Raw genomic sequence first — 27,589 nt, forward strand, 5'->3', positions numbered from 1 at the left:
CCAGTTACAAGTAAGTGCCCATAAGATGTGTTTGAGTGACAACAGTTTAAGAAATCTATCATAACACATCAAAAATGTAGTTGACATACAGTTCCAAGGACTGTTTAGACAATCTAGATTTTCAGGGTGTGAAAGGAGCAGGATCTAATCTTCTTGGGGAGTGACATAATTACTATGATCATGGTTTGGATGTGTGTGGTATAGGTCCAACTTGTCCAGATTTTCAGACCCTGGAATGCAGAAGACTTGGTTTTAGTGGCTTCCATTGCTTTACTGGACTCCTTGCAAAGGATTTTAATAGCTGAAATGAATAACATATAATATAATAACATCATATTTTCTTTTGTTTGTAATACCTGATCTTTAACTTTACACTGTTCTCTTGTTGAATGTTTATATTACTTTTTTTTAGCTACCAGTACACTGCAGACTGCAATAGCAACCACTTCTCTACAAACTATTATGTCCCCAGTTACAAGTAAGTGCCCATAAGATGTGTTTGAGTGACAGTGGTTTAAGAAATGCATCATTAAACTTTAAAAATGTAATTGCCCTACAGTACCAAGGACCCCTAAAAGAAGGAAGTCTTTATCTCCATAGTGATAGTCCCAAGGTGACGATGTTAACTTGTCGGTTGATTGTATTATCCAATTCAGGGTCACCCTCCTTCTCCTACTTTACCCCAGTACTGCTGACCAATCCGAACAATTAAAATGTTGCTTTCACATTTTAATTCTCATGGACAAATTAACAGTGTCAGGATAAGGGATTTAACATTATAGAGCTACAATATGATGAGCTTTTTTGACATTTGAGCTTTGATGACTGATATCTGTCCCTCCCCCCAAGTGTACTCCTTATAATAGCTACAACAAATCTATTTCTAATACATAATGGAAAGACTTCAGTTGTTTCCTGCAATAAACATTTTTAACGCAGATCATCTTTGTTGCTTTCCAGTCATCTATATTTCCTTAATATAAGGGACATTGCATCTTTATCTCAAGTGACCAATATTTTTTTTGTTAAATACATTGAGCTATTTTTGTATATTTGGATATTTTAAGTGTTACTTGCAATATACTTGTGCCTGTTTTAAACACCCTAAAATTTCTGGAGTAATACAAATTTTGATGACTTCTGCTTTGAGAAGGTTTTAGTTCATTTTCAGTGTAGTTCAGCTAATATTACCACAGTGACCCTCAGAATTAGGACTTCATATATGTGCAATCAGTACCCACCCTCATGATCTCATCCTGCAAAACAAAATCTTGTTTTGCAGATCTTGCACCTATCCAGCAGCAGATAAATGCCATGTTCAGTCTATCATCAAAATGTGCTATTGTGCTGCAAATTAATACACAGTTCCTGGTAAGAAGTTTTTACTCCATTAACCTTAAATTAAAGATATTTTGGAGCATCGTTACTTAGAAATGGACGTGGAAGCCCCTAATATATTCTACAGAGCACCTTTTCCTTAAATAATGATGGTGAAAAAGAATCCCCAAACCAAAGGGAAGAAAGAGGAGCAATGGCAAAATCAGTTAATACATAATTACCTTGAGTGAGATAGCCCTGAGATATAGGATCATGGTAAATATAGCAGACATCAAAGATATATATGTGGACAATGTCATGATATTTCTTTCGTATGTACAACTTGTCCAAGTCCTTACCACTTTCTGTCGTTAATATTTTATATTGCTTTTGTATTAGATACCACTAGATCCCTTAAAACAACCACTTCTTCAAAAACAACTTCTCCTCCCAGCACAGGTAAGTTCCAAAAGAGATATTTGAGTAAGATTGTTGAAAGAAATATATCATACAAATACTATGAAATCAATATGAATCCTTTAAGTATTGAGTGTACACTTTCATATTAACATTCATATGTGATCCAATAATGACAAATCCAGAAAAATGTGCAGTCACTCTAATTACAGGATTATTATCTTTTATTTATATAATATTTCACTATTTTTAAATTTATTTAATTTTGATCAAAGTTGAACTGAATATCCAAGTCCAGGCTTATAGTTCCACTGCACATCTGTGAACCAGCAAAGAAGTGTCACACATGCGCAGAGGCATCTAGGACTAGCTAATGAAAGGGTAAGAGTCCTCTTACCACTACCAGCCAGTATTACTGGGTAGCTGTATGTTTCTCAACAACCTTTGCCCCAAGTCATCTGAACACCACTGCTTGACATGTGTTTCCACTGGGTGTTTTATATGAAATATTATGTCCCCTACAGTAAAAATACTACAGCCCAAGCAACAACAATTTTAAGATGTGCCCTATCCACCCCTTTAACCCAGAAAAATAATCCCCTTCTGCAAAATTAAATATTGTTTCTGCAGTGCTCCACAGTGTGCCTATTCTGTATTTCAGGCTTTGGAGAAGAGCTCTGTTCATGGATAGCACCGGTTTAATATAGTGATCGAGTGCTGGGTGTTGAGCATTTGTTGTCTGACACAAGTCTAGGTTGAAAATAATTAAAAGTAGTGACCCATATACAGTCTTTGAGATTATATGGTACACTTGCGGAGTATTGTAGCAGATCTGTTATATGCCACCATACAAAGATGCACATAGACATAACATATGTTATGAAGGTGAAGGTTGCTACATTTTTTGATTATTTTTTTCTAACCATCCTGCTCTGTTCATGTGAGAACCTCATGTCATCATACAATAATTACATTGCAATAATTACCTGTTTCAGGACCGACTGCATTCATAAGAGCTTTTTTCACCTTCAAACCACCAATATTTTTATATAGATTATTTGACTAATGGGTTTGATTGGTCATTTATAAATCTGTGAAAATCATGCTCCAGAGACCAAATGCCATTTTGTGACATTATGTGACATCATGCACAAATTGTCACTTGATTGTGCTAGTTTTCACAGAATATATGACCATGTGAAAATTACTTCTAAGATAGACTCAAATTTATAAGAATATAATATATTACTCCACATTCCATTACAGGGGCAGTCAAAATAAATTGAATAACATGCACCTGTGTCATTTCAGATGTACTTAAGAGGCATTGCTTTACACAACCATTTTTATATTCGCCTTGTACCACACCAACCGTAAACAAGGAATAACAGATGTAAAACTTACTCATCCCAACTAGAAATCCATAAGAGCGACATATGCAATGCCTTTGTTTGACTGGGTTCTATACCACCCAAATATTACACATCTATTGACCTCCACGCTAGATAGCCCATCATTAGGTGTTAATTGCTAAATAAATACCAATCTATCATTCACTTTACTATACTGCATTAATAATATAAACAAACCATTCATTAATCCTTTCTCTCAGTTATCCAAACATGCAAACATATGTGAGGTACAAAATCTTTTACTTTACAAAGATAACTTTGAGATCATGTATACAGTAAATAGAATGCTTACATACAATACAGATAATACATTGCAGTTTCATGACATTATATATATATATATATATATATATATATATATATATGTATATATATATATTAATAAACAATTTCAGAAGTGAGTTTCCAAATCAAATCTTATTTGCTACCCTATTCTGTTACTATGTTAACTTTGTATTTCAGTAATCATTTTTTTTTGTATTTAGATTTTGGGATTCCTTTGTGTGCGTGTATATGTGTGTGTGCGTATGTACGAGTGTGTGTATGCCAAAAGATAGAAACAGTTTATATGAGTGTACTATTAATGCCTGCTATTTTTGTATGCGTGTTTATGATGAGAGAGACAGAGAGAGAGAGAGAGACAGAGACAGAGACAGGCATGAAAGAGTAATTAAGAAGAAAAATGTGTGCATGTGTGTGTGTAATAGGAAGCATGTGTGCATGTCTGAGTACATGTGTGCATGTGTGAGTCAAGTGAGCATGTGTGAGTAAGTAAATAGGAAGCATGTGTTCAAGCCTGAGTGAGATAGTATTAAGAAGGTGTGGAAGGGAGCCAGAGTCAATTGTAGTATAAATATAGTTACTTAAGAAGGCAAATAGATGATAAGTTAAGAAACATTTAATAGATGGCAGGATTATTGCAGAAATAATACATCAGAGTATAACGCAGGCAAAATAATATATATATATATATATATATATATATATATATATATATATATATATACACATAATAGAGTCAATTAAGAAGGTAAAGGGATGATAGGGTTAAAAAAGTGAATAGAAGACAGGTTTATTGCATGAGCAATACATATAAATGCCAGCAGAGTATATTATATTATTATATTACAGTGCACTTAAAACAATATATATATATATATATATATATATATATATATATATATATATATATATATATGTATAGGAAGAAATTGCATGAATTTTATAGGTAATATAGAGAAATTAGTGCAGGACAAAGATTCATTATAGTGGAATGTTGCAGTGTGTGTCCAGTGGGTTGAATTGCAATGAACAGATGGGCAGTTTACCCTGGGTCAGGTATTTATATAATCCTTGATCCAGCATGCACCAGTCCAGGTGGGGGGCGGTGACCTTCACCACACCCCCACAACTGCACACTGCTTGGAACGATGAGTCACTGCTCTGTGCTGAGGTGTACTTCCTGTCAAGCACATGTTATAAGCAGTTTCTTTGTTTGAACTGTCTTCCTGCCAAATCACATGCTATTCGTTTCATAACTTAATCTGCGCATGCGTCCAGTGCGTGCAGGCCGCAGTGGAATGGTAGTGGCCATTATGTATGGCTCAAGCTCCACCCTCCGCTATTATCACATCACTGGCGAGGATCAGAGTCTCCCTTATGTACAGTACAGGGGATGTTACATTCAGTTTTTCCCTAAATCAATGTTCACAGTGGATAGCAATTATACATATTGTGAAAGTACACTGATACACTGTATACAATGTTCTTAATAAATAGCTGAAAGTCAAAAATGGCATGATTCTATTTTGGTGAATATAGTTTCACTAGCATTATTTTCTAAGGCTCTTTCAAAAGCTAAAGTTAACAAATGTTAATTTAAAATTGTATTCACTGCTTAATAACTAAGGGCCTCATGAACAGACACCGAAAAAGATCATGTAACATAAGCTCATTACATGCATATGTTCAGTTGGACACATGGCAAGCTGCCTACAGCTGTGAAATAGTAGCAAAGTGTGCAAGGCACACAAGTGTGTGTAATTATGCCCTATGATAGCGTAAAGCTAGCGCAGATCTGTGGTTGACAATGTTAGTAGTAAACGCTAAAGTCGCATTAACCTATTTGTAGACAATATACAACAAATGCAATGTGATTATACATCCATGATTTCATATAACATAATAATGATCATCATCATTACATATTATTGTAACAAGCCTCTAGAACCCACAAGAGACACACAGGCACATCTGCATCCACATCAACTTGAGTTGCAATTAAACGATCATGCCCTTACTGTATTTGGCCTATGTTTGACCTCCCTTCCCTCTACCATTTTGCCTCTCTGATGGTGAAAGGTGTGCAAAAGTCTGGACAAGGATGCATGCATATTTTTGTTAGTGTGCATGCACAGTACGGAAATACATATATTGTCACATAAAACAAATTTACGTGTAACTCTACGTGAGCCCCCTAAATAGTGTAAATTATGGAATTCACATACATAATATACATGATTAGTAAAATAGCTTAGAGTAGACAGAACTTCTAAAGTTTGTATACTGTTAATAAACTGACTGAAAATACAATGTGTATATATATATATATATATATATATATATATATATAGTGTAACAATACTGAAATTATATTGTGTTGATAGAATCTTAAAATTGATGGAGAGTCGTCACTGTCAGTTTATTTGCTGATCTCATGAATAACAATCACATTGGGCCGTCCTGTTATTGACTTTGAACGTATTCTTAGAAGCTGACAGTTACTTATTTAAAATGTATTTTTTATATTATTTACAGTCACTACTACAGAGCCTCATGAAGTCAATCCTTGTTCATGTACCTGCACTTTTGGTTATTTTAATTACTGTGAACGGCCTTCCTACTGTGCTCCATGTCCACGTAAGAATCTCATCTCTTCCTAAATAATTTGTAAGTTTAGGGTCCTCCATATTCAGGAGAATGTCTTGCAGCAGCTTCAGACAGTTCATATTCTTAAAATGTGTTATATTTATAATTAAACATAGCAATAAGGAGGGGATATTATGGTTGATATAATTTTGTGAGAAATGTTTGTCTCTCTCTGTCTAATTCTTTACTTCTCACTATTATGCTGACAGTGTTGTTGTGAGAGTTTGCAGTAAAATTATTGCTGCTGAATAGAGCAGGAGACGTATCTTCATGCACGACTGATTGTTGTGCAAGGAGTTTGTGAAAACACAATAGACACATCTCACTCTACAATTGATAGACAATTATTGACTTGAAATAAAAGATTGCTCAGGACCACTAGTTAGTCTGCTAGGCACATAAATAAAGTAATTCTGTGTTATAATAACATTTTACTGACATCCGTTATTGTGAAGCTTGTGCACCTTGACCATGTACCTGCAGAGGTCATTATTTGAATTTCACTGTCTGGCCATCCTACTGTGCTCCATGTTCATATAAGAACATTGGTACTTTTTATTTGACTACCCCAAGTTATTATCTTAACAAATTCAGAGAAAAAGTCCTTAAAAGAGATTCAAGAATGTACATTTTTTAAATCTTCATTTAAAATACTACAAATAATCGGGATGTCATCATCAGGAATACAAACAAGGAGGGAGGAGGAGTGGGCATTTTTTTAACCTTTCCTCAAAGTGCACCATTTCTTATATATAATTTAATTTATTTCAGCAATAAATAAACCTTGTCCATGTACCTGCAGCGGTCACCTTTTGAATTACTGTGTCCGGCCAACCTACTGTTCTCCATGTCTACGTAAGAACCATATTGATCTTTATTTTACTCTGCCGAATTAGTATCTTAATAAATTAATGAAAAATAATTACAAGAGCTTCTAAAATGTAAATTGCTAAAATGTATAATTTTAAATACTGCAAATAAAGGGATGCCATCATCAAGAGTACAAGCAGACGGATTGAGTAGAGGGTTAATATATACTAACCACGCACTAAAATGCACCATGACTAAACTATAACTTGTTTTTAAGCCCCAATTGAAAGACTATGACCACCTCCATAACCACAAAGCCCACTACCACAGTACCTTGCACATTATTGTATTATTATCTTAACAATTCATGCAAATTCCTTATAAGAGCTTCAAAAATGTAAATGACTGTTAAAAAATGTAACTACAAATATAGAGATGCTGTTATGAAGAGATGAATTGAAAGCAGGGGGGCGTAATTCTTTTAATATGAACCCAAAGTACACAATCTATAAATTAGAATTAAATTTTTTTCAGCAACAACTGCAAGTCCCGTGACCACGTTCATATCCACAGCACTACATCTTGATTATGTACTTACAGCTGTCAACTTTACTTAACTTTATGTGTCCAGGCATCCTACTGTTCTCCATGTTCGCATAAAAAACATATCTCTTTATTTAACTACATCCAGATATATATCTTAACAAATTCATATAAAATCTTTACAAAAATGTGGAAAATGTCAGTTGCTAAAATGTTTCATGTAACAAGCTCATCACAAGTAACAATAGATGAAGTTGAGAAGAACCATTATCATCAGAGAGGGGGTAAATTTATTCAAACCTGATCTCAAGGTATAACAACTCTAAAATATAATTTCCTTATTTTCAGCAACAACTACAAGTCCTTTTTTTTTTACCAGAACGGGTTATTATCTTAACCAATTCATAAAACGCCTTATCGGAGCTTCTGAAATGTAAATTATTAAAATGTTTCATCTAAAATATGACAAATACAGAAACACTACCATCCAGAGTCCCAACAGATAGATTTGAGTAGAACCACTACAGGCAAAGAGGGAGTTTAATCTATTAAAATATTTGATTTCCTGTTAACTTACTGCTCTGGTGTAGAGAACGGTTGGTGCCTTTTATTGGTTATAGGATTTCCTTCCTTTCAAAGGTAGACACTTTAATTGCTTTCTCTCTCTCTTCAGGCACAGGGCATCCTCCTGTCTTCACACGGGCCTCTCTCTCAGGACTTGAGCCTTAGTTTCTCACTGAACTGTATACTCCTTTCTGAACCTCTGTCTGGTGTATTTCCTGCTCCTGGAACAGTCCTCTTGATTGTCTATAACATGTCCTAGTTTTCCTGCCTCTTGCAGGACCCAAAGCTCCACTCTGGGCCTTGAACTAACCTCATAATTTACCATTTCTTAAATATAATTATATTTTGTCTGCAAAAACTGCGTGGCCTTTGTGCATCCCCATTACTACAAAAACCCACCAGCACTGCATCTTATCAATCTACCTGCACCTGTTATCATTTAAAAAACTCTGTTTGGCCCTACAGTTCAGCATGCTAATATACAAGTCATATCTCTTTTTATTTTACTACCCTAGGTTATTATCTTAACAAATTCTTACAAATCCTTATAAGAGCTTATAAAATGTAAATTACTAAAATGTTCCTTTTTATAATACTATAATTAAAGGCCATCACCAACAGTTCCAACACATGGAGTTCAGAAAAACTATGACATGCCGGGAGAGGGGGTTGATTTATTCTAACCCGATACCAAAGTGTACTGTCTCTAAAACATATTTTCATATTTTCAGCAATGTCTACAACTCCTGAGACCACATCCATAACCACAACGCCCACTGGCACTATACCATGCCTATGTACCTGCAGAGGTCATTTTTTGAATTACTGTGTCCGGCCTTCCTACTGTGCTCCATGTTCACGTAAGAACTTTATATGTTTATTTCCCTACCCCAGGTTATTATCTTAATATATTCTTACAAACTCCATACAAGATCTTATTAAATGTAAATTACTAAAATATTCCTTTTAAAATACTATAAATAATGGCCATCATCAACAGTTACAACACATGGAGATCAGAAACACTACTACAAGTCAGAGGGAGCGGGGGGGTTGATTTATTCTAACCTGGTCCCAAAGTGTAATGTCTCTAAAACATATTTTCATATTTTCAGCAACGTCTACAACTCCTGAGACCACATCCATAACCACAACACCCAGTATCACTATACCATGCCTATGTTCCTGCAGAGGTCATTTTTTGAATTACTGTGTCCGGCCATCCTACTGTTCTCCATGTCCACGTAAGAACCTTATATGTTTATTTCCCTAGCCCAGGTTATTATCTTAATATATTCTTACAAACTCCATACAAGATCTTATAAAATGTAAATTACTACAATATTCCTTTTAAAATATTATAAATAATGGCCATCATCAACAGTTACAACACATGGAGATCAGAAACACTACTACAAGTCAGAGGGAGCGGGGGGGTTGATTTATTCTAACCTGGTCCCAAAGTGCACTGTCTCTAAAACATATTTTCAAATTTTCAGCAACGTCTACAACTCCTGAGACCACATCCATAACCACAACACCCACTGGCACTATACCATGCCTATGTACCTGCAGAGGTCATTTTTTGAATTACTGTGTCCGGCCATCCTACTGTCCTCCATGTCTACGTAAGAAGCTTATTATTTTTATCTTAGTAAATTCATAATGACTTCTTAAGAGGTTCTAAAACTTAAATGTTTAAAATGTTTAATTTAGATAGCTAAATTAAAGTGGCACTGTCATAAAAAGTACTAATAGATGGATTTGAAGTCCTCTCTTCTGACCAGTCGAAGAGAGTAGATGTATAATAATCAATTAATTAGCTGCTGGCTTCACAAAATCATTAAAAAATACATTCATAAAGGAAGAAAGGAACAAACTGAGGGCCTAATCTATAAAGAGTGAAGAATGAAGTACCCAAATTTACAAATACATCCAAAAATCAAAGCTTATATGAATTTAAGCACCAGGGTCTCACTGAAGCTCAGATGTCCCTGCTGGTGCTTTAGTTAATGTCCATGCTGCTATCTTAATAAGAATAACAAACTTTCTACTTTCACCAAATGCTGAATATATCCTTAGATTTATATTATATGAATTTTAGTAGAAAAAACTGTTCCCAGGGAATTAACCAACAAATCAGAACAAATAATAAATAAAAATACAAGTTATATATTAATAAAGCTAAGGATTAAAAGAGAGAAAATTATACCAGTGTGCTGAACATGTTCAAACATAGTTATAAGCCCTACAATTACACCCAGGCTACTCAGTGTTAAAAATGTATCCCAAGGTTATAATTAAATAAACATATCTGTAGAGTACCAGAATCTGATTTTCAGTTTTAAGGCCTCAGCCAATGAGACGGTAGCGTATGGACCACCTCCATAACCACAAAGCCCACCAGCACTACGCCTTGTCCATGTACTTGTAGTGGTCATCATTTCAAATATTGTGTCCGATCATCCTACTGTTCTCCATGTTCACATAAGAACCACTTTTTTAATTATTTTACTACCCTTGGTTATTATCATAATAAAAAAGTCATGCATGAGCTAAAATGTTAATTACTAAAATGTGTCTTTTAAAATATAACAAAATGACTAAAATGTTTAATTTCAAATACAACAAATAAGGGAAACCATCATCAAGAGAACCATAAGATGGAGTTGAGAAGGACTACAACAGGCAGTGAAGGTGATTTAAATTATTCTCACCTGGCTCCAAAGTGCACTGTCTCTAAAATAGAATTTAATTTTTTTCAGCGACAACTTCAAGGCCTGTAACCACCTCCACAACTGCAATACTAACCAGCACTACACCTTGTCCATGTACCTGCAGTGGTCATCTTTTGAATATCTGTATCCGACCACCCTTCTGTTCTCCATGTTCACGTAAGAAACTTATGTTTCTATTTCCCTCCCCCAGGTTATTATTGTAATACATTCTTAAAAATCCTTACAAGATCTTATTAAATGTAAATTACTAAAATGCTCCTTTTAAAATACTATAAGTAAAGAGATGCCATCATCAACAGTTCCAACATATGAAGTTCAGAAAAACCACTATAAGCCGGAAGCTGGAAATGGTGGGAGGGGGGATTTATTCTAACCTGGTCCCAAAGTGTACTGTCTCTAAAACATATTTTCATATTTTCAGCAACGTCTACAACTCCTGAGACCACATCCATAACCACAACGCCAAGTAGCACTATACCATGCCTATGTACCTGCAGTGGTCAGTTTTTGAATTATTGTGTCCGGCCTTCCTACTGTGCTTCATGTCCACGTAAGAAACTTATATGTTTAATTCCCTACCCCAGGTTATTATCTTAATAAATTCTTACAAACTCCATACAAGATCTTATAAAATGTAAATTACTACAATATTCCTTTTAAAATACTATAAATAATGGCCATCATCAACAGTTACAACACATGGAGATCAGAAATACTACTACAAGTCGGGCAAGGGGGGGGTTGATTTATTCTAACCTGGTCCCAAAGTGTACTGTCTCTAAAACATATTTTCATATTTCAGCAACGAATGCAACTCCTGAGACCACATCCATAACCACAACGCCCACTGGCACTATACCATGCCTATGTACCTGCAGAGGTCATTTTTTGAATTTTTGTGTCCGGCCTTCCTACTGTGCTCCATGTTCACGTAAGAAGCTTATTATATTTATCTTAGTATGTTTATAGTAACTATTATTGAAGGTGGTAAATATCTGTATATGATTTTACATTCAGATTATGAAATGTGTGTGCCATATAAAAGATATTAATTTTAATTGTATACTCTTAAAATGTGGGTATGTATGTATTTATGTACAGACCTAATTCAAATAATCCACTTGTTCACTTTCCCTGTGTGCATTCTCCATGACGTAATTTTATTTTTCATCTTATACCAGAATATTAGCTAATTACAAATTTAGATGTAGCACTTTGTGTTTTCAAAATTTATATGCTTATACTTTTTAAATAATACCCGTGTATGCTTGTGCCAAAAGTCTATTTTTAGTAAATTATTATGTAACATTATTATTAAAATAATGTTTCATAAATGAGAGGGGATCTAGCCAAAATAATTAATATATTAATTTCTATTTCTGGCAATTATTGTAAGTCTGTGCATCTTCAACACAGTAATGTAATCAATGTTTTTATTTCAGATACCACCACTAAGGGACAAGTAAGCACCACCATGTCTACTGGTGACTCCAACGCAGTTTCCTGTCCATGTACATGTAAAGGAGAGTTATTGAAAGTCTGCATCAGGCCAGTCTACTGTGTTTCATGTTTAGGTAAGGCTTTCCTTTCGTTTACTTTTATGGTAGTTTTTTTCCCTTTAATTTACTTTTTTGGTAGTGTTTGTACTCTTTCAATCCATCATGAGCCTTTCCTGTGGAATTATATTCAGAGAAACGCAATCAGGAAGAGCTTGAAACCTTTAGGCCAAGTTAGAACAGTAGCAGTTAAAATTAAATTAAATGGCAACCAATTCATCATCATCTATTTATTTATATGGCGCCACTAATTCCGCAGCGCTGTACAGAGAAATTACTCACATCAGTCCCTGCCCCATTGGAGCTCACAATGTAAATCCCCTAACAAACACACGCACAGACAGAGAAATACTAAGGGCAATTTATTAGCAGCCAATTAACCTACCAGTGTGTTTTTGGAGTGTGGGAGGAAACCGGAGCACCCGGAAGAAACCCACGCAAACACATACAAACTCCACACGGATAAGGTCATGGTCGGGATTCAAACTCATGATCCCAGTGCTGTGAGGAGAAGTGCTAATCATTAAGCCACTGTGCTGCCCACAAACCAACCAATTGTTAACTTTTGAGAAATGTGTTGATTTATTTGGATGGATGGACTGAGAGATTGTAAAGAGGGAGATTTTGAGTTATGGACAAAACAAGAAATACATAGTAAACAAGGTAAAAAGAGCCACAAGAGAATTGTCAGACAGACAGGGTTATGAATCTGGAGTAGGCAGTCATACAAGAAAGAGTCTAAACCATAACAGGTAGTCAGTCAAGCATTAGTTAGCTAAGCAGAGGCAATACCAGGAGTCTAATAAAAGCATAAGCAGAACACAAACACAGTAAAGGATATCAGCCAATTCTAAGGCAAAATAGCACAAGGATGGGGAAAATCCTGTAACCAAACAACTACTGAAAGCCGAATTCCAAGTCTCAAAGTGCTCTGTGGCGTATAGCAGCCACTTTCCCTTCAGGACTGTTCTCAGGCACTCAAATGACCCCATGACTTTTAATAACATGAGGATCATCAGAGCCACAGTAGATAAACTAGGGGGGGGGGAGGGGTAACAGAACTAGGACTGAGGAACAAGCGGATGTATAGACAAAAACAGAACAAGGCAGACATAGGCTAAACAATGGTAGAGGGAAAACAGGGTATACATGACACAAATGAAAACAAGGACTGAGACAAGGATGCGGCAAGTTCAGATCCCAGGATATAGGATTATGCTACAGTATATCATACGATAACTGACAACACTTTATCTGTAAAATAGTGTCACTACTCTCTTCGGGGGTCATTTAGCATTGGACGCATTTATGCCCAAAACATATGCGTAAAATGCATATCACTCAAATGGAACATTTACATGGTTATTTTGGGCTGCATATATCTTAGGTGAATGCTTCCGCATAAAGATACATTTAAAGAGCATGAAGATATGCTTCAGGTGTATCATGATGTGGCCGCATACTAGAGACCCCAGTCATCATCAACAACTTCCTGATGATGCTTGGCATCCTGACAGGCTATCTGCGGATGCGTCCACCTCTAATTGATCTCCAAATACGTTAACAAATCCTTACTGTATTCGGCCTAAGCTTGCACGTCTCTTCCCTCCCCTGTTTCAAGTTTTAAGAAAAACAAGTCAGTGACACGCAAAACTGTTGAAGTGGGCAGCACGGTGGCTTAGTGTTTAGCACTTCTGCCTCATGAGTTCAATTCCCGACCATGGCCCTATCTGTGTGGAGTTTGTATGTTCTTCCCATGTTTGTGTGGGTTTCCTCTGGGTGCTCCGGTTTCCTCCCACACTCCAAAAACATACTGGTAGGTTAATTGACTGCTATCAAAAATTGACCCTAGTCTCTCTCTCTTTCTCTGTCTATATTAGGGAATTTAGACTGTAAGCTTCAATGGGACAGGGACTGATGTGAATGAGTTCTCTGTACAGCGCTGCGGAATTAGTGGCACTATATAAATAAATGGCGATGATGATGATATGGAGATTTGCATAAGCATTTTTTTTCTAATTTTACACGCAAAAAAAATTGAATAGGGTCCAACTGTAAATGGCCACCTTTGGCTGCAAAGCAACCCTTTCAAGTTTAACTTCCTGTGTCAAACAGAAATAATGAATACCTTGCAGGTTTGCCAAGCCTTCATGATAAAGTATTTTTATTGACAATTTTGGGAAAATTTACTGGTTAGTTACATTTTTTACAATACAGTAGTTATGTAATCCTAGAAAGTAGGAAAAAGAAAAAATAGTAGCATTTGAATTGACTTAAAATAATGAGTTCATAACTTTTTCAGATGTAAAATGGTTGGTGTGATAATCAATATGTATGATTTATTTTTGTCGAAATGACATTTGCATTTTACCAATCAATTTTATTTAATTCCTGACTGGCAAGAATATGACTAACGTTTTTTCTGTCATAAAAATTATTAATGTTTGTCAACAATGTCCTACGTGGTGAACATACTCCACACAGATAGGGCCCAGGTCAGGATCAAACTCATGACCCCAGGGCTGTAAAACAGCAATTACATTTGGACACGGATTTTACTAGATCAAAATCTGCCTGTCAAAATGGTGTTTTCCTATTGGCAAGCATTAATATTGACATATTGACATGAATTAACATTGACATATTAATCAGATTTGCCCCTCATACAACATTGTTAGATTGAAGCTATAAGTCTATCAGTGTAATCATAAGGAATATTTTGGTATCCAGTGATTTGCTTTCGAATCCATAAACAGCAATTGATACCATATGGTACTTCTCTTTACATTGTTGCTTGAAGAACTGACACTGCGTGGTAATAACATATTTTGTCAGTGCAAGCAGCATGGGGAAACTACTGATTGTCCTGATATTTTTATTTTCCAGAATCAGGGCAATCGGCAACCTCCACAAGTTTGACCTCCACAATCACAATGCCAATGACCCTGGGGAGGACAATAATAACCTGTGAGTACAATACATCTTTCAGTTATATTAGGATGGAAATGTATCACCATTAAGTGCCTAGTTTACTATAGTATCTCTTATATAGCAATAGAAGAAAAACTTTATGTCTATATAAATAATAACAGGGAAAGGAACATAGGTATTTTTACTGTCAGCAAGAACAAGTTTTAGAACTTGTCAAATCACACTTACAGATGATCTGATTTGCAAAGTCGACCAGGATAAACTACAGACTAAAGCTAGGTACACACTGCAGAAATGTCCACCAACTTTTTATGCCGAGTGATTTTACATGCGATCGATGGTCTGATCGCTCGGTCCATGGACTGCATACACACTAGCCTTGTTTAGGACGATAAAGGGAAGAGCGGACGTCCCTTTAGCGACTTTTTACAGCCATGTTGTCGTGAGCAATGATTGTAATTTCGTACTCACTGTTGTGGATCGGTCGTAAGTTTATACACACTACACAACGGAAACAAGATTGGAACGAAAATATTAAACGGTACGACCAACCAAATGAGGCGACAATCGTCCATTTGGGCAGACTTTCGACCATCGTGTCACTACACACACTGACCCGACTTTTGAACGAGCAGTCATATGTCGGCTGATTGAGCCGATTATTGGACTAAAACCGTGTAGTGTGTACCTAGCTTAAGGAGCAGTGGTGTCAACAAGTTAAACAATTTTAATTGCAGTAAAGATGTCTAATTGGTGGACTTCAAGTAATGTTTTTGTTCTTGCTGAGAAGTTATATTGATTTGATTTGGAAAATCCATTTTAAATTATGTCAGGTGGACTTAGAGTTTGTATAAGTCTCAAAGAAGTGTTAAAAAAAATGTTAATTTACTCCATGGGGCTTAAAGAACTTCTTTTGACATGAGATTATAAAGAGTACAATAAGGTTTATATTGGAATCTTGTTATGTCAGTCTAATATGAATGTGATGATAATAATATTACAGTTACCAAAAAAGGGACAGCAGTAAATCATCTTAAATATTAACTTGGAATACAACTATATCTGGACAATTTCACAGAGCTAATCACAGTCAGTACTAATTTCATGTAGAGGTAACCAATTTAAATGCTGGTAAATCACACAATCCCTTTCTATGATTTTAGAATATTTTTGTGTGACACCAGGAATGTTCTTCAAAAATAATAATAATAATCATTAATTAGTTAATTAATTTTGTTTATTTTTATAAATTTAGCACCATGTTTTCACAACTGGCCTTAATCATTAATATAACTCAATAAAGCACTGTAGTTAAGTTGTACCTGAAGATATTCTGTGCAGTACACGATATTTAACACAGGTCATTTGTTAATGATATTGCAAAGGCCTATTGTTTTACTCATAGTAAAATCACTTAGTATGTACTGAGTAGAAAGATTCAATTTACAAAATAAATACATACTTTCCGTCTAATACAAAAGTTCAATTTAAGAATAAAAAAACACAGCTTGATTCAAAAGATACCATAGAAGATTCCCAGAAGATGTGAGACACATAGTTTGCAAACCTCAACTAAGATAGATTTTTCAATTTGAAATGTGAATAAAACATGACAAAAGTATTAAATATAATTAACACTACTACTTATGAAACACAAAGAAATAAATCCTATCCCCAAAAACTGTCCTTTCCAATAAATCATTTTAACTTGAGGCAAGCAAAAAGATGTCTAATTCTATATACTTTAAAAGTCCACAGTTTCAATTGTCACGATTATAAACCATGCAGTAGTTATTTAGTAATTAAAGGTTCCCCCTCATAGATAATATTAGACTTTACATGAGATTTTAAAGTAGGCTGTAGATGGAGGTTGAAGGTGGTAAGTTAACAAAAAAAAAATGATCAAAATACTGCAATTTTTAGCAGGATAAGTCCTGGGTCAAGTGTTCTTCTGCTAATCTATGTCTGCTCTACACAGCTCCTACATCAGATCTCCCATCGGACATAATTATTATTATTGGAGTGTCCATTGTTATCTTTCTACTCATTCTCCTGCCTGGAATATTCCAGGTAAGTTACTCACCAATTTCCACTTACTCTACAATGATATATTCTGCCACTCTTTTGATGCAGATGTGTAGACATTTCTCCGTTCAGTCTCATAATTGTCCGACTGCAAAATGTACAAATTTATGTAGAAGTTATGCCTATGATAACACAAATGATTGTTTCTTTCTAAAGCAACTCTTAAGGATTAATACCACCATTTAAACATTCTTCAAATGCAACCCTCATCTACAATCACCACCTTACCTGAATTGTGGAGATCCCTTTTTTGTGCACTGTAGGGGTTCTTTATGAAATCAGTCCTAAAAAAAAGAAGGAATAATTTTAAAGGAGGATGCAATGTAGTGATTTGTCCACCCACATCCTGCCATGTTATTGAAACCCTTCAGGGACCTGATGCAATTAGTTTCAATGTCCAGAGTCCAGGACTTTGAAAATCAATTTCATCAGGAACCCTAATTGCACAGGAAAAGTGTGAAAGGAGGGATATCCACGACTAGAGAGACAAGGGTCACCTTTTAAAAACATTGTAAAAAAAATGTTGAAATTAGCCTTGAAGTGTCCTCTTTGGTTACTTAAAATGCTTGGAGGTATGACAGTCCTCATCCCATCCACAGATAATCAAGTGCTTCAAAAATCATGACTCCTTCACACTGGGGAAAGCAAGTAACCCGTACCGATCGAAGAGAACAACAGGACAAGCAACAGTAGTGGAAACAACAGTAGAAGAAGCAGCAGCCTCAGAGGTTTCGTAGTCTAGTCTGTCTGACCACATTGGGATCTAGGTGTATAAATAATCTGAATCTGCTAACATTAGCTCTTAGCTAATTAAAATGTTACAATAACAAGTAAAAATAGACCTTGAAAAACACTGCAGATATACAAATAGAAAAAAATAACATCAAACTTTTATACCAAGATGTCACAAAAACGTTGGTCTGGTTTGTGTTGCATTTCGAAACATTTATAAGAAGAGTAATTTATTCAGTTTAGCATTGAATAGAATATCTATAAATGTAAAGACCTTTATTTTTATTAGGCACACTTTTGACACAATATTACTTATTTTATTGCTTATTTTTTATTTATAGTTTTTGCTAAAATACAATGTGTTTGAAATAAAGTTAAAAATATTGATAAATGATGGGTTTGTGTTATGTCTGTTTTCAACAGCTGTTATGATATTAGCCAGGCAAATGAAATATAACTTTTAACAGTTTACTGATTCCTTTTTCCTATTTTGTGCTATTTTTAATTTTCTTACACAATAAGCCGGAAAAAATCCACATATTGGCCAATTAATCCTTTTAAATTCCATTTGTTACCTTATGTCAAGGTACCTGCTACAGACTAATTTTTTTTCTAATGGTTTTCAGACTTGAAGGGTTGCTGTGGTATTTAGTAAGTAGGGGCCTGATTCATTAGGATCTTAAATGAAATCTAGTTTGCACCCCTTGCATTGTAACATGGTTTTGTCCAGGAGACTGAAATAAGATACCTCTTCATTTAAGATCCTTAATGAATCAGACCGTAGGACATTGAAGAGTAATCACCTTCTGCCCAATGAAGGTATTTGGTTTCTAAAAATGAAACGTCTGTTACATTTGAATGCTGAAAAATGGCTTAGAAATGTGTTCTACGGGAACAAAAAAGCTCAAAGTTCAATTTAATGAAATAATGAACAGAGTGAATAAAATGAATGACATTAGATTCATAGTACAAAGAAATATTTATAATAACAAAGGAAACTTAGCAGTCAGTACCTGACAGATTTTCTGTGTGTATATATATATATATATATATATATATATATATATATATATAGAGAGAGAGAGAGAGAGAGAGAGAGAGAGAGAGAGAGAGAGAGAGAGAGAGAAAGAAAGAGAGAGTGTCCAATATCCTAAATATCTAAATATCTGCAAAAGCTATTAATATTAGCTATAATCTATATTATATCCCTTATTTTCATTTAACCCTTGAGATGTTAACATATGCACTATGTGCGTCCATCTGGTCTCCAATTGTAAAAGTCTGCTCTGACGACCCAATTCCAAATTCTTCTATTCACATCTAATCTTATTCAGGTTTCATCAATTTCACGTATTTAGGCTTTGCGCACTCCCGAATTCATCAAGGCCGGATCTCAAAATACGTGGGCTGTTGAAATCGGGGGACAGGTCTGCTGTGCCTATGTGTATTATGAATTTGCAGACAAAAACGCACAGGAAAATAAAAAAATCATCATATAACATTTACGACAGTTTAAAAAAAAAGTTGTTTTTTCTAATCTTTTTTCCCCATGAAATATATTTATTGGAATGTTTTCAATATCTACTAAACATAAAATACATTTTTACAGTTGCTCGTGATTGCAAACATACATGCGAGAATATCAGCACTACCGATCAGGACTTAGACTAGCCCTGTGTTTCCCAAACACAGTTCTCAAGTATCGTAACAGTGCAGGTTTTCCAGGTGAAAAAGGAAATAATTATACCACCTGTAAATCTGTTTCAAAGTGTCAGTCAGTAATGATTACACCTGCACTCCAGAAACGAGATTTGGAAAACCTGCACTGTTAGGGGTACTTGAGGATTGGGTTTGCGAAACACTGGACTAGCCCATTAGCTGGAGCAAGAGATATAGCAGAAAAACAAGTAACGTTGAGAAGCTCAGAGCTGGTTTCGATTGCGACTGCGTACACTTGAGTCTGGCTTGCCCCTAAAAATTCACTACTGCAAAATGTCCTTCTCCACCCAGTTCACTCTCCAAACTCGTAGTCTACAGTAAGTGCCCTTTGCATACAAAGACGCAGAGGACAGAGCTGCATTCACGCCCGTATCTTCCTGTTCTGGGCCGGCGCAGAGTGATTTTGTGGACAATACACTCAGATTCGGCAGATACATGCTAAGTCACTGGTGAATATATATTTTTATAACAACTGTACTGAGCAACGATCTTTGACACCTAGAGCTTCATGGTTATTCTTTCACATACCACCCAGTGTAGTTTTTGACCCAAAAATTGTAGTGATATACAGAACCTTGGAACACAAACTGTAAGTTCCCCCTACTGAAATTAATTTAATTCAACTCATCCCTTGCTCTCTGAAAAATTTGAAGTTTTCCTACAGCAAATCTGTTCAGTTTCCCAGTATTTTTCAATATGATGTGACAAAGACCTTAATGATTTCCAACACTCAACTACCACGTATGAATATACATATTGTTAACAAGCTCTAACTGTTGTTGAAAGTTTAGGATAAGCAAAATCACTTTATGGGCGTTCAATATAAGAGGTGAGTGTTTAACATAGACACATATGTAACCAATAAATGTATAAATAAATAGATAACAATATAAGTCAATTTTACTGGATAACACTGTAAACATGTTTCATTTTAATAAAGTTGTGCATTAAATTACAAAATCTCCAGTACAGTTATGTTTTTAAATAGTATAAAGAGAGCGGATGATAGGTGATGGGAAGGGAAGGGAACAAGAAGGCATGGGAAAGGTAGTAAACGACAGGGTAAAGCTTGTAAATGTATTTGGGAATTTGGAACATGTCATGGGATATTTGTTGGTTTGAAACCAGGTATTCCAAGTCTTGCGAAAACTCTAGATAATGGTGTTTTCCAGACCAGAGATATATTACATGGATCAAACATACCAGATATGATTAATTAGTGCATTCCTACTTGGGGGAATTGTTTCTCCAATCTGTATTTTACGTTATTATACATATGCCTGATAAATCTGGTTTGCTTAGCAATATTACTACTGGGTCACATGGGATCTGATCAAGGGTGGATTGGGAACTTAAAGTGGCCATGGAAAAAATTCTTGAAGTGGCCTCATGTGGACGGGTCCAAATCAACTGTAGATGGGGCCAACACAAAGGTAGGTGGGATTTAGAACTACTGGAATTCGGTTGTAGTAACATTTAGGAATACCTATATGTGATGACTTAAGACACAGTGGGTCATTTCTAAAGCAAAGCAGGGAAAAAGCTACCAGTCCTGTGCTATAAAAATACACAAATTATTTTACATTATCTGCGACTGGTTTATGTCTCTGTGCTCAAACTTCTTTAGTTGCCTACTAACACATCCTTCCAAAATTCCCTTCATAGAAACATATCTCACTTTGTTTAATAAGTTTAACTATTGCAAAACATGTTGACAGAATCCTATTTGATCAGTCTGCCAGAGCAGCATATGAGCACCTCACTGCACTGTTGCATCTTTCCCTGACATCATGAGCTGTGAACTACCAGTCAAATCTCTCTATTTGATATATAAAAATGTGTACTGTTTGTTTCAAAAAATGCATTAAAAATAATCCTTATAATAAATGGCTATCCAGTGCGATCACCAGAAAGGTAAAATGCTTCAAGCATCAGCAAGAAAACACTTATTTTATAACAATTGTGTATGAGCTCTAAATGTGCCCAGTGATTGGTGGTGGTTTGATTTAATAACAGTGCAGGGAGGGTTGGCAGACAATGGCATAAGTGAAGGGGAGAGCTATTCCAAGGGTTTGCTGGTGATATAGTAAGTGCAAAGGAGGCAGGATTACTATATTGTCAGTGCAATGGGGGCTGGCCACATGTTCAACAAAGTGATTTGAGAATGGGACCAATGCAAGGTAGAGGGCAGGTATTGGAATCAAGGCGAGAACCACTAAATTATCGGTAGAGCTGGAATAAGGCTCTAGTGGGGGCACAGGGGCACTTAAGACAAGAGGGTTATCATATATGACAAATAAACAGGCAAAACTGTGTGCACTACTGTTCTGGTAGTACAGTGTGAAGTGGGACATACCTCCCAACTGTCCTTTCAGTCGTACCAAATCCTAAGCAAGACAGTCACCGAAATTCTGGACTGCCCAACCAGATTCAGGACAGTTGGCAGACTCTCCTGCTCTCTCCTACCTGTTCTTTTCACTTTTACCACCTGTGGCTGCTGGAGCAGTTGCTGCTTATCTGGATCCTGGAATGTTGGAGGCCCTATTTGGGAAAAAAAATGGTTTCATGAAACTTAGAAAACTCCAACCATCCCTGGCATTTAATCAATAGCACCCACATTTAATAATTAGGCCTATATCCCTCCCTCCAAACAGCCCCATCAATAAATTAATAGCATTTACGTTTAATATAACCATTGTCCACAAACATCACAGCATTAAACAGTTAATATTCACATTTAAAAATTGCTCTCCTCCCCAAACTCAGCCCCATAGTCAATGAATAGCCCAAAACCATCCCAGCATTAAATTAAAGGTCCCTTCACTTCATATTAATTTAATAGGCCACAGTATTAAATGAAATTGGCCCACCAATAAATAAAATTGCCCCACCATCACCCCACAAATAACAGCACCCATTAAATAATTAGCCACAACCTAAACTAAACCATTAAATTAATACCCTACCTCCCACCCATGAACTATTAAGACAGCCTCCCTCGCTTCCCTCATATCACACTATATATTAAAACACTCCCATTCCACATTTTAGCAGCCCCCACTCCTATCCTACACACCCTTTAGCAGCCCCACTCCAATCCTACACACCCTTCAGTAGCCCCCACTACTATCCTACACACACTTTAGTAGCCCACCCTCACACGCTTTAGTAGATCACCCTCACACACACACACACACTTTAGCAGAGACACACACACACTTTAGCAGTCACACACACTTTAGCAGAGACAACTGTACTGAGCAACGATCTTTGACACCTAGAGCTTCATGGTTATTCTTTCACATACCACCCAGTGTAGTTATTGACCAAAAAATTGTAGTGATATACAGAACCTTGGAACACAAACTGTAAGTTCCCCCAACTGAAATTCATTTAATTCAACTCATCCCTTGCACTCTGAAAAAATTGAAGTTTTCCTACAGCAAATCTGTTCAGTTTCCCAGTATCTTTCAATATGATGTGACAAAGACCTTAATGATTTCCAACACTCAACTACCACATGTGAATATACATATTCTTAACAAGCTCTAACTGTTGTTGAAAGTTTAGGATAAGCAAAATCACTTTATGGGCGTTTAATATAAGAGGTGAGTGTTTAACATAGACACATATGTAACCAATAAATGTATAAATAAATAGATAACAATATAAGTAAATTTTACTGGATAACACTGTAAACATGTTTCATTTTAATAAAGTTGTGCATTAAATTACAAAATCTCCAGTACAGTTATGTTTTTAAATAGTATAAAGAGAGCGGATGATCTTGAAGTACAATTTGAGTAATCTCCAGTAGGTGTCACCATATGCCTCGAATATTATGGTTTATAATTCTACAACTGCTATATAAATGTAAATCAGAATCTTATTGATGTCATCACATAATAAGAGGCCATGCATTTAGAATACATAGGAAAAAAGAAGTCATCAAGGTAATGATAGCCTTCTGATTTTAAACTCCTTTACTTCATACATGGTTGAATAATTGTCAAACATTTGCACTCTATTAACAATTTCCTTATTTCCTTATATTCTTAGATTGTATACACTGGCGAGCAGAGTATTCAGAACATTTGTCCCATTTCAGCACTGCAGAATATATTGTGATTAATAATAATAATAATTGTTATTATTATTATTATTATTATTATTATTAGTTTTATAACTTTAAATGTTTGTTTTTCTTAAAAATGTATTACACTGAAGCTTTTCTTTTCCGTCATTTTGTTTTTATTAAATATGTGTGGAAGTCAAATAATTGGATGAAATAAACTAATTTGATTAATATGGTTTTACCGTGCGATTAGTGTGCTTCCAGATGCACAAAAGGTGGAAGGAGAAGAGGAGACTATCTGAAGGTGAATTAGAAGACAAACAGATATGCATGACTGTGTGGAACATTTCAAGAAGTCTTTTTGCCACAATACCTGACATAAGTGACACCCCTTAGAAAATGTAAAATTTCCATGTTTTTTTTATTTGTCATACACAGACAGACATGTACTGGATATTCTGATTCCTTCCACAATCACCTTGGTCTGTGTGACGATGTACAGATAGTCCAACCCCGGGGTTTGAGGAAATGGTCACTTGATTTTCCAGAATATAGAAAAAAGCTTGATCAGACTGACGCGTTTCTCGGCACTGCAATGCCGTTTCATCAGAGACACCCTGATGAAACGGCCCCGCATATCTGCTTCAAGTGTCTGGACTGTGTTACTTATATTGTCATTTATGGTCACTTTATCTTATTTGCTTTTAATCATATGTGCAATGGCTTGCATTCATTAGTTCATATTTATATTATTAAATTACATTGTACCGATTTCAAGATTTGCGCTATTTCTGATTTTTTGGTTTTTCATGGTTTGTGTTCAGCAGGTCTAGATCCTGCTCAGAAAGCTGCAACTTAATCGAGCATTTTAGGTTAATAAGCGCCCCTGCACATATTTTGTATGTACTGGAAATTGTTATCAATGACAAAGGTACTATAAAAACTGACCCATTTTGCCGCCTCACTTAGCCAAGCAGCTGAACTTGTGGGATTGAGAATGTCATGTGAGTTGGCATAGGGTAAATCAGTTCATATACACTGGTTTTAAGAACGTTTCTAGGATAGTGGGTGACATTGAGGTGACAGAGACTTTTATGACAATAGCAGGACATGAGTAGTGAACATGAAGGACTTTTGACAATGACACATTTAACAAATAAATTAGCTGTTTTTTAATTTAAAGCCTACACACATGACTGTAATAACAGGGTGGACAAAGCTGTCAAGCGGGCAACAGATTTATCCATGATAACTGATACAATAATGGTTCTTTAAATGATAACACACAAGAATTAGTTAAAATGTAAGATTTGTGTTCCCTGCAGGAAAAGACGGTCTGGAAGACAAAGGCATGTAGTCAGGAGTCCTTTGGACTCTGGAGAGATGGACAAGGTAGGCCGTGGCTCCCAGAACGTATCTTCCAGGCCTAACTGAGGCACCACATGATCTGACTCATCTGGGTAAAGAAGGTATGGACCAGCTGGTAAGAGCACACTGGTGTGCACAAGACTTTTCTTCTCAAGCTATTAGGAAGGCAATGTCCTGTCTTACTTGATTGAGGAAAAATGTTGGAAAGACAATACCAATAGAGCCATCCCATACTCCTCCTACAGACAGACTTTTTTCAGGTAAAACAAATCAACTTCATTCAATTGCCATTTTGCAGGATTCTCAAGTATATACTGGTGTACTGATGTATTCTCTATCCATGTAGAGGTTCATTCAAATGTTTAGAATATTGCTGTGCCATACTTAGGATATTTGTTAGTAGATGTGGTATCCCTAGAGCTATAGAAAGTGATAGGGGTATTAATTTTATTGGTAATAACTTTTAGACAATGAGTACAATGTATGGGCAGGGATAGTAAGTCACATACTCTTTATCAGCCACAAGCCACTATGAAAATAGAGTAAATTGTACTGTCCTAGAATGAATTGAATAGAGTGATAGTTGAAACTACATTGGCCGGAAGCTTTGGCCGCTAGTCCTACCTACCATGAGAACCACTCATAAACTGTCTCTTAACCAGTCACCTTTTGAAATACTTTTGACAAGCAACCTCACTTGATGTTAGATTCCCAAGATGAGTTCATAATGGAGAGACTGTTGAAAATCTGAATTCATAGTGGAGAGACTGTTGAAAATCTTATAAAGAGAAGCAAATAGTGAGACAGCAACAAAAGGCGTTCGAAACACTGTCTCCTGATATGATATACACTAATGTCATGATGTTGGACTAGGAGAGTATGTTATGTACTGTAATTTCCTACGCTCAAGTTGTTTGACAGACAGGTAACAAGTGTTGATGACCAATACCACTTCCCTAGGATTAGCAGACAGAGACACTTGGAGCCATTACACCCACTGCAGAGGAGTCAACAACCCAGAGAAGGTTCAAATTACAGCTGAGAATGACACTCGTGAATCTGTGGCAGGAGACCTAAGAACGCAGTTAATAACCTGAGCCAGGGACTTTGCAAAGTATGTTATCCAGCATGGAGCAGTGGTTTTCCTGTTTTTCCCTTTCCTTGTGTTTCTCTCATCCTTATTCTCTTTCCAGGACATTCATTTCTTTCATTGGTGATCAGGTGATGGAGACTGGCTCAGGTATTGATATTGAGGAGGTGGGGATGAAACAGAAGTTGTTAACACAATCGGTCCAGCCAGTTTCACTATTCAATTCATGGGTAAAGGAAAAGTTTTGCTAACCTTGGAGCTCGGAGACCGTGAGAGGGGCTATTGTCTAAAGAATATTGAGTCTGTAAGTACTGTGTCCCCATTGTTGAAGAGAGGTGCATCCAGCGATGCCAGTCCAGAAATAATTCGGACTTGAGTGGGCATCCATGAGAATGATTATCATTCTTTGGTGGGTAAGGTTTTAGACCAAACTGAATGCTGGGTGTGCTCTCAGGTGCCTCAGAGACTAAATTATATAGGACTAGTTCTCTTTTCACTAAATATTTCTGAGGTACTCGAATTATGGGGTTGGAGGCCAGTAGAGGGAAGATAATAGAAATAGGTCACTTAGTTTGAAGTTTCCCAATACTTCACAGACTGATCACCGTTTCACGTACAAAGAAACTTGAGTATTGGGAGACTGGACAGTATGAAAAGACAATAGTCCACCCCGCAATGTTGATGAAAAATCCATTGATGTTATTAGAGTGTATTTAACTAAAAAGGCTGAAGGAGATCATAAATGAGATTATGTTAACGAATGTTATTTGTGAAAGTTAATTGTTTAAATATGTCATATAAGATATGGCATGCCTCAGACAGATGGACATGCTAGGCATGAGGAACTTTGCTAGAATATTATGTATTGATATAACATATTTTATTGTACCTTGTATTCTTCCAGATAATGTATTACACATGTGGGTGTATGGCATACAAAAGGTTAACTCAGAGCTCAAAAGGTAGATGTTCCGTAGAAAACAAATTGGTTTCTAGAATTGTGACTCTCTTTTATGGTAACCTGACTGATTTCCAACAACAGTGCGGTTGTACTAAGGGGGACATACATTACAGAAAATTGAAACGTACTACTGAGATCCTGCAATACCATTTTAAGGTGATAGTTTTTTGCACTATCAAAGGGTGGCATGTAGAAGTCAAATACATTGATTAATATTGTTTTACCGTGTAATTGCGATTAGTACGCCACGTGTAAATCGCACCAATTAATAACACATACATTTATATTCGCACTTACACCTGTAAATAGAACACATTTATTAAGATTCCAATCCACATTTATT

The 27,589-nt window shown here is 35.9% G+C and overlaps 1 protein-coding gene across 1 annotated transcript; it reads left to right on the forward strand.

The window, feature by feature from the left end:
• Positions 1 to 418: 418 nt before the first annotated feature.
• Positions 419 to 18,330, forward strand: KRTAP4-4 (keratin associated protein 4-4). The gene is made up of 14 exons (XM_075186732.1): positions 419 to 478; positions 1,717 to 1,776; positions 5,964 to 6,065; positions 6,846 to 6,929; positions 8,723 to 8,851; positions 9,107 to 9,235; positions 9,491 to 9,619; positions 10,757 to 10,885; positions 11,151 to 11,279; positions 11,532 to 11,660; positions 12,172 to 12,303; positions 15,172 to 15,252; positions 17,195 to 17,286; positions 17,901 to 18,330. The coding sequence occupies exons 1-14, from the start codon at positions 463 to 465 to the stop codon at positions 18,036 to 18,038; spliced, it is 1,479 nt and encodes a 492-aa protein (XP_075042833.1). The 5' UTR covers positions 419 to 462; the 3' UTR covers positions 18,039 to 18,330.
• Positions 18,331 to 27,589: the final 9,259 nt, after the last annotated feature.

The sequence above is a fragment of the Mixophyes fleayi genome, chromosome 9 (assembly GCF_038048845.1).
Source record: "Mixophyes fleayi isolate aMixFle1 chromosome 9, aMixFle1.hap1, whole genome shotgun sequence".
In the NCBI taxonomy this organism is placed as follows: Eukaryota; Metazoa; Chordata; class Amphibia; order Anura; family Limnodynastidae; genus Mixophyes; species Mixophyes fleayi.

What these genes read in the sequence shown, in the direction of transcription:
- KRTAP4-4 (XM_075186732.1), top strand. An exon ending in CTACTGTCCTCCATGTCTAC is followed by an intron (nt 9,620 to 10,756) that starts GTAAGAAGCTTA and finishes AATTTTTTTCAG; the next exon opens with CGACAACTTCAAGGCCTGTA. An exon ending in TCCTGCCTGGAATATTCCAG is followed by an intron (nt 17,287 to 17,900) that starts GTAAGTTACTCA and finishes TCCCATCCACAG; the next exon opens with ATAATCAAGTGCTTCAAAAA.